At 44.2% G+C, this 8834-nt stretch overlaps 1 protein-coding gene across 19 annotated transcripts in view; it reads right to left on the reverse strand.

Annotated features, from left to right (window-relative positions):
- Positions 1-8432, reverse strand: part of MACF1 (microtubule actin crosslinking factor 1) — a 225181-nt gene extending 216749 nt beyond the window's left edge. For all 19 annotated transcript variants that reach the window (XM_063455732.1, XM_063455698.1, XM_063455716.1 and 16 more), the window contains exon 1: positions 8231-8432. In XM_063455732.1, coding sequence (XP_063311802.1) covers positions 8231-8432 — 202 coding nt within the window. The remainder of the gene's footprint in view (positions 1-8230) is intronic.
- Between the last annotated feature and the right edge of the window lie 402 nt (positions 8433-8834).

The following is an 8834-nucleotide window of genomic DNA, read 5'->3' on the forward strand; positions in this document are numbered from 1 at the left end:
GATGTGGCGAGATTTGCCTGAGCTTCATGGGCCTGCTGGGTCTGGGTGCCCAAAGTACTGTTGGGAGGGTTTGGGGGGGTATGATACCCTTTTGGGGTTGATGTCTTAAGTTAGGGGGGATGTGGTGGTGGCAAGGTTGAGGGGGAATTCTTTTGAAGTCCTCGAGGGGGGGTCAATGACAGCCTCCTCCGGGGATATGAGGCACAGGAAGCATGGGGTGTCATGGAAAGGGAAGCGGTTACCCCCGTGGGTACATTTTTGGGGGCGTCGCCAGCCCACCCGAGGTTCTGGTGGGGCTTGACCGGAGATGCTTGCGGCGGTGACGGGGACGAAGGGTTGCTGCTGGGGAAGGGCCGGATTTCTTGTTTGGGTGGGGGAGATGGAGATGTGTGGGATACGAGGCCTGACTTGAATGGTACTCATACATGGGCTCTGGGAGACTCGCGAGCGCATATATGTTATTCTGTGTTGGGGGTTTGGAAATCTATTTTGGAATGTGCTGAGGTTGGATTCCATGTAACTGTCACATGTCACAACTCTGTCAAATGGATCATGCATGGCATTTAAACACCCACCTGTCGCCGCACCGCATCCCTCCCCCTTGGCAGCAGCCTCACAGCCTTGATTCTCCATTCCCCCATCATACTCCCCTCTGGCCCCCTCCGTCTCCCCCTTTCCCTCATGGAGCGGGCTCTTGGGGCGGTATCAGTCGGGGTACTCTGCTACTTTTACTCTGCACATTATGTTCTGTAGGGGTTCTTACTTGTAAAGGGTAGTGGGCCCTTTTCTCAGTGGTTTTCCTCCCTTTGGGCATGCAGTACAAGGTTGGCCACCTTGGGGAGGATGGCACTCCTCCTATACCCTGGCAACGGGTCAAACCAGGGTTGATGTTTTGTACATACTTTTGTGATGTTTCTTGTTTCTGTTTTTTCTTCTTGTTTTTCAGTTTCCGGTATTCCCCCCCCCCCCCCCCCCCCCAGTGACGCTACAGGAGACTGATGGGCGACAAAATATTTGGCCTGGGGTTAACTGAGCACATGTCCCACCTAAATGGTTTTTAGAGTAGTATCCCTAAATGTCAAAGGCCTAAACTCTCCCAAGAAGCGACATTTATTATCTTTGGAATTAAAATGTATTAAGGCGTACATTGCTTTTCTTCAGGAGACTCACATACTCCCAAGGTGTCCCCCGATACGGTTTGGTCAGCCCATAAGACGATCATCCACGGTCTCCTCATAAAGATAGCTACCCCAAAAAAAAGGCTTAACACTAAAAAGATTACCGACCTCAATAAAGCGCTACAACGCGCAGGTGAAAGACACCAGTCTACTCCGGACCCGCAGTCGTTAGAGATTCTGCAGGGCATCCGGACTGACCTAAAGCGACCTCTTTGACCTCTTTGCTGGAGTAGCTAAGGATATGACTTGGTCCCGTAGGTTCTACTTTGAGACTGCCAACCTTATGGACACCTTTTCGTCTAGATCTTTGCTGACCCGGACTCATTCAAAGCCTATTGAAGGGGATAGTTACTGCACCCATTGCTCCACATACCGCAGATACTTTGGCTCTTTATACAATCATTCCCCGTCCCACACAGCAGAAGATGAGTGCAACCGGGAGACAATACAGCATTTCCTGCGGTCAGTGGAGTTGCCACTGCTCTCTCTGACCATGATAGGTCGACACTTGACGGGGAGATTACCCCTGATGAGATTCTAGAGGCAATAGCATCCATTTCGGGTCAAAAAGCCCTGGGCCCAGACAGTTAATCCAGAGCATATTATAAAACATTTAGTGAAATATTAGTGCCGAGGCTGGTTCCCATGTTTAATGCAGCAAGAGAGGGGGGGGGGCGCTGTCACAGGAAATGACGCTAGCGAATATAGTGTTACTACCGAAGGAAGGGAGGGACCACCTGGAAGTAGGTAACTACAGACCTATTTCACTGATAAATGTAGATGCTAAGATCCTAGTGCTGGCCACCAGACTGTAGCCCATGATGCAGAGGCTGATCCACCCGGACCAGGTCGGCTTCATACCTGAACTCCAACTTTATGAAAACACGAGATGGGTGGTGGATCTAGTGTAGCACATGGAGCGGACCTGGACGCCTTCTCTGCTCTTATCTCTAGATGCCGAGAAGGCGTTCGGCAGGGTGGAGTGGCCATATTTGTTTTCCCTCTTGAGGCACTGGGGTGTCCCTGCTCCATTTGTGAGCACCGTGGGGGTTCTTTATAGGGATCTGCTGGTGCAGGTAGTGGTGCCGGGGGAGGGTGGAGGCACCTTTCCCATGTCCTCTGTCTCCCCTGTTATTTGCCATTGCCTTAGAGCCTTTCCTACAGCGCCTGAGAGAAACCCCACAGGTGAAGGGGGTGAGGGTCAGGGGGATGAACTCAAAGTGGCTGCCTATGCTGATGATGTCATACTAACGATATCAGATCCTCTCAAGTCTTTGCTCCCTGTGCTTGAACTGATTGAGGAATATGGCCAAATATCTGGTTATAAAGTAAATTTAACTAACTCCAGCGCTATGCCAATGCACCTGTCGGCTGCCGAAGAGGAGTTAGCCAGAGCCACATTGCAACTTAGATTGACTGACTCTATAAAGTATCTGGGTATCATAGTTACCAGGAGTAGTCGGTACCTATATAGGGTCAACTATCAGTCCTTGTTTCACATTGTAAAGAGGGACCTGGAGGTTTGGGGATCCAAACCGATTTCATGTATAGGATGCATTCATAGAGTGAAAATGAATGTCCTCCCACAACTACTGTGTTCATTTCAGACACTTCCAATATTGGTGCTTAAGTCGGATTTAGATGCGGTTCAGAAACACATTGATTCCTACATAAGGGATAACAAAAGGCATAGACTGGCAAGGAATATGTGGCTAGCCAAATCCCAACGGCACTGTTGCGAACCGAATGCCCTGGCATTGTTAGTTCCCTGCCCATATGGGACAAGACTAGATATAAATATGGTCTTAGCTCCAGTTCCTCCCCGTTGACCCCAATATTGCAGAACAGAGACATTCCCCCTGGGATGACCCCCCATGGTTTTGGAAACTTGGGAGATGCAGGACTGCAGAGACATTTAACCCCTTAAGGACCAAGCTTCTGGAATAAAAGGGAATCATGACATGTCACACATGTCATGTGTCCTTAAGGGGTTAAACCTGTGGGACGGTAATAAGTTAGTGACTTTTAACATGTTGAAACAGCAGACTCGACTCACCAACCATGAATACTTCCGATATCTGCAAATCAGAGACTTTACCCAAGGGGAGGAGGCCATAAGGTCTAGGGGCACTTCACTGATTTTATTTGAAACTTTATGCTTCCAGGGTAGATATAGGAAGCGGCTTATCATGGATATTTATAATCAGCTCTTCTCGACTCCCAAGATTTGGGGCCACCTGCGGTATGTGGAACAATGGGAGAGGGACCTGGGGGAGGAGATTGAGGGAGATGAGTGGCAGGGTATGTGAGAGGCGGCGGCGAAAGTCTCGGTATGTGTAGTCCCTCAGGAACAAATGTACAAAGTCCTTTTTAGGTGGTATACCACCCCAGTGCAGTTATATAGGATGAACATATGACCCACTGCTGATTGTTGGAGAGGGTGTGGGATGAGGGGGACGTACCCTCACATGTGGTGGTTCTGCCCCACTCTGTCACAGTTCTGTGGGGATATCTGAGAGTTACTTAGAGGGCTCTTTCAAAGATCGTTCGAGCTGCACCCCTGGCTTTTCCTGCTGTCCAAGCCCCGGGATGACATGACCCATAGAGAACAAAAATTGTGTAACAAAATTACTTTGGCGTTCTGGGGCCGCAGGTTGCAGCCTTTCCCGCCACAGATAGGAGAGGTTAGAGCAAAGGTGGAATAAAATAACCTAATGGACCAATTGATGGCAACTGTACACAACACCCTCTACTCGTACTATAAATTATGGGAACCGTGGCATGGGTATATAGACAAATTTTAATTAGTCATGGATATGTGGGGTGGGCCTCCTCTGGGTCACTGGGGGGGCCTTGTGATCTCTTGAGATGCACCATACCGATATACCATATTGGGGAACCTACACAAAGGGGGAGCCGTCGGATCTGGGAGTTCTGGAGAAAAGGAGAGCTAGGGGAGTGGGGAAGGCAGGAGCTGCGAGCTTGGAGGGGGGAGGTAGTTTGCACCTGGACCCAGTAAAAAGAATTCCGACCCCACCCCCTGGCGAGCAGAAACGGGTGGGAAGGAAAGTTCTCTGGAGGTAACAGGTTTTCCCGAGTACCCTGTACGGTTACCCTAACTGTGGTAGATAGCTCTCACATAGCGAACATCACTGTAGGTACTTCTTTATTCGTCTATCCTCTTCTTCCCTTCCTGTTTTTCATCTATCTACATCTTTGTTCTTTTGTTTCTTGGTTGGGCCAGCACATGTATTTCCACCCACCACGACCCAAGGCGGGGAATACATCTACCTACTAGTATTATTCATATTTTACATACATACTTGTCAGCAGCAAGAGGGTATGACGGGGCTGGTTAAATTGTTACAGCCACTGTTATGCTATCTTTCTATATATTTATAAAAACTTTGTCGTCAGATATGCAACTGCTACTATCGCTGATCAGAGACAATGAGGTGATGTTGCGGCTTTCGATGGACTTATACACATAGCAGGTTTTTTGACAGTCAGATGATATGGCCTTGTATGACATGCTACGTACTGTTTGTCTCGAGTGGTATGCGACAACAATTTAAAATAAAGAATAATATTTTTTTTTTAAATTGCCTTTTTATTTGCCAGAGCAACACAGTTAATTAACAGTGCAAGAGATTGGGAACCAGAAAATCCACCAATAACTTATCATAGGAACATATTTAACGAGGAAGCTTGTACCCCTTGGGGAAATGTCTTTATTAGACTGCTCTTCAATAAAACAGAGTTGTTTTTCCCACAGCACAAGTTTACAGTACTGGGTGTGTAAATCCATAACTAGACCTGTCTCTGGAATACAACACTAAACCTTCCTTTTATAATATATTGCGCTTTTATCTACATGTGATCTTCATGTCTCCATGTGAGTTCCAGCTTAGTGCTCCATGCAGCAGATTTAGATGACAAATTCTCCCCCACCATTGAATAATTCTGCTCTCCCTAAACTCATATTATAGAAAAAGGATCAGTCTCAGTAAAATCTGCACATTATTTAGGATTAGTGGGCTTTCCAGATCAAGCACATTCCTCCCAATTCAGTTTTTTTGTACTGAGAGTGGGTGGGATTTCTGTTAAACTGTGCAATTATTCCTCAAGTTTAACATGAATGTTTCTATATAATTCTTCCATAATAACAGATAAGTGTATTGCTGTGGAGCTCTGTGGATTTCATGATGGGAAATATTCCATTACCTGTTCTGGAATATTACTTATCGATTCCATAATTCCATTTTTTTAAGTAAAAGCTAATTCCACTGGAACAATGCAGGCTACTGTGCTATGTAACATTCAGTAGCACAGGCATAAAGAGAATCTAACCAAATCCCAAAGGCAAAAAAATAATAATTGAAGGCTTGTAGTCAATAATCTTCCAGTGTCTCAAACAGCCCGCTGGTTATAAATTGGACAATCCTGCACTAAATCGTATATACATCGCTGTGTCTTTCCTTTCAGAGGCCTGGATTTTAGATGATAAGGCATCACATTTAAGAAAGGAACTTTAAGAGTATTCTAATAATAATTATAATTCCCCAAATATTTGATATGGCATGTGGTATAAAATGTGTCTATAAAAGTCAGTCTAATATCATCCAGGTAAATCATATTAATTTATTTAGCAAGTGCTAGGCACTGTATAATAAACTTTCTTTAGTTCTGCTATTGAATTGCACTTTCTGAGTACAAAGTTTCTGTAAAGACGATATACCGGTAAGCAAATCAGTTACACAGCGCATTAGTAGTGCAAAGAATTAAAACAGAGCAATCACTATGGAAGCCAATTCTTAGAATGTTCTTGATGACCGTTCTACATTTACAAGGGAACAAGAATTGGTCTCACTTTATATTCCACAAAGCACTGCCACATAAGTCACCAGGACCCTGTTTATATGTTTGCAAGGGACAACTAAAGGATGTGTTTATATACCCAAACATATGCATGTCTTCCATGATAGGATTCCAACCTCTATCCTTGCAATCACCTTCTGTAGGGCCTGGCCTGCCAGTAAAATATCTGGCATTTAACAGCTCTATATAGACACGAATACTGCTAAAAAGAATGGACCTTGTTACCTTTCACATTAAATTTGCACTGAAAAAAAGTCTGTGTGGGCACAACAATTTATATGATTCTTAAATATCTTGACATATAATAATAACATTCCACCTCTGCTAGGAAAATATAATTCCTGGAACCATACATGCAGAGCAGGGACTAAAACAGGTCAACCATGATTTCAGAAAAGTGACTATGTCTCCCAGTCAACACCTTGCTTGACAGGTGACTTTGCTCTTAATGTATTAATCATTGTACAGCACCCACTGTGTTAATAAAGGATGCTTAGAAAAAAATGCACTGTGCTGGGTTGCATAGGTATCTAAGTCTAATTAATATTTTATTAGCTCCTTGAATTAAAGCTGAATGTTTAATCACCTTAAAGTTAGATAACCACGTAGAAGGCCGCTAAAGTACACAGGGACAGGGAGGGAGGCTGATGATGCTGATGTGAAAACCAGCAGGGAGTTTAAATAGGCAGGCAGGTTCTGCTGAGCAACGTATAGGCAACGTGTGGGATTATACAAAGTGCCCTTTGCTGCACCCATCCTGTGGAATGAAGGATAACATTACCTTCCCCACATACCGGACAGTGATCTGGGTTACCAGTGTATCAGAAGTAGAGCTGCATGTTAACTAAACACTAGGGTGGGAAGCTAAGAACAAAAGCAGGCAAGAGGAGTAGAGAAATAAAGATCCCTTCCCCCATCATTGGATAACCATAAGAAAAGCTCAGTAACCATGACAACCAGAAGAATGGCTGCTCAGACTTTGGAGTTTCCATGGCAACAGATAATGCAAAATCAGCCTCACATCAGCATCTAATCAAAAGGACACTGCTGTTTTAGTATACACCGAAGTATATTTATATATAACTTTGCTTTGCGTACGCAATTGCTTGGCAGAATGTACGAAAGCTATTATTTAAATAAACAATTTTGCAGAATGGCTACATTACATCAAACATTAGGAATGCACATCACACTGTACTGTAAATACATATTTATGCTGATACAAGTAAGGCATGCATGACACATGCCGACTGCCCTGCCTTATATCTCCTGGCTGTGCTTTGTTTAATTTATTGTTTTATTTTTTCAGACTAATCTCATAAGGCTCTTTGTCTACGAGACTCAAAAACGTGTACGGACCCATTGCAGTGATCATCACTCTGACATCCTCTCCCATAAACTCCCTAGGAGGATCCCCACCTCACCCAGGGGCACATCCTGATTACATCACCAGTGATTATAAGACAGAGCAGTGCAGACAGCCTTCTCTCTGAAGAATTGGGATCTCACAGGATGTACTGGAGAGCAGTAATATATGATTAGAACAAATTAACATCTGCAAGTATTATAGTGTCAGTGTGCTGAGGAAGACAGGGGACTCTAGTGTATGGTTGCAATGGTGTGTGTAAGTAAGCTTTTTTTCTTCTCAATTCAGTTGGGGCTATGTATAAAAACTAATTTGCAGGCAAAGTTCTAAAAGTGAACAAGTAAACATTTTTTCTGCTGACTGCTCCCCTTTTGCAACTTTGCCCATAATTCTTTATACATGACTCCCAATGTGAAGTCCAGGATCAGATTTCTTGAAACAGGTAACACTGAACGCATGCACTGAATGACCAGCATTCAGAATAGGGTAGAGTTGAACTCTATTCTTTAGGTGCAGCATGTGACAATGTAAGTATTACAGTGAAGGGTTGGGCTGCCAGTGGCTTTTATTCCCAGGCTCTGGGTTGTTTAAGGTAGGTGCAATGTGATATCTGGGTGTATTGTATAAATAATATTCAACTGTCAGTGTAAAATGTAGGTAATAAGTATATTGACCATACTATAGTGTAGTCACTCCAGTAGTTGTTAGATTTAAGCTGCTGTCTTACTGAGATTCCTAGGTGTTGCAGTCCACAAATGCCTGGTGTGCCAAAAGATTGAAATCTAAAAAAACATTGTTATTTTCTCACCTGCAACTCTAACCACAGCTCTTTCTGCAGGATCTAGCACTGAGTCCTTGCTCTGCCTCTTCTTCTGCTCATGCCGTGGCAAGTTCCAAGGAAGAGTGTCACCTGGTGGGCAAGGCGAGATGCTCCCAGACCTCTCACTGCGACACGACCTCTCACTGCGGTATGACCTCTCACTGAGAGTCTCTTCATCCGATGATGACATGTCTCTACGAGAGTTAGATGTCACTCTGGGTAAAGAAAAAATAGGTTTCAAACAGCGGGACAAGCAACTGGTCAAATATTTGGGTGTTTTTGAAAAACAAATTGCTAAATTTAGGCAAAAATATCTCATTTGGAAAAATTCTCCAACTCCGCTATAGTCACAACTTATGTTTAGTGATTTACCCAAGTGTAAACTAGTGAACAGGTCAACGTCTGTTGAAAGCTGGGGGCACAGCAATAGAGTGTGCAATTCAAGGACCAGAGTAAAATACCCAGGAGTTTACATTTAGTGACCATCATAGCTTCTACTACTTAAACAATGTTATAAATAGGAAGGGAGGGTGAAAAAAGATGTGATTAGCCATGTAAGTATTGACACCGCATATATGTATTAACTATGTAT

Source organism: Pelobates fuscus, chromosome 1 (assembly GCF_036172605.1).
Source record: "Pelobates fuscus isolate aPelFus1 chromosome 1, aPelFus1.pri, whole genome shotgun sequence".
NCBI classification, from domain to species: domain Eukaryota; kingdom Metazoa; phylum Chordata; class Amphibia; order Anura; family Pelobatidae; genus Pelobates; species Pelobates fuscus.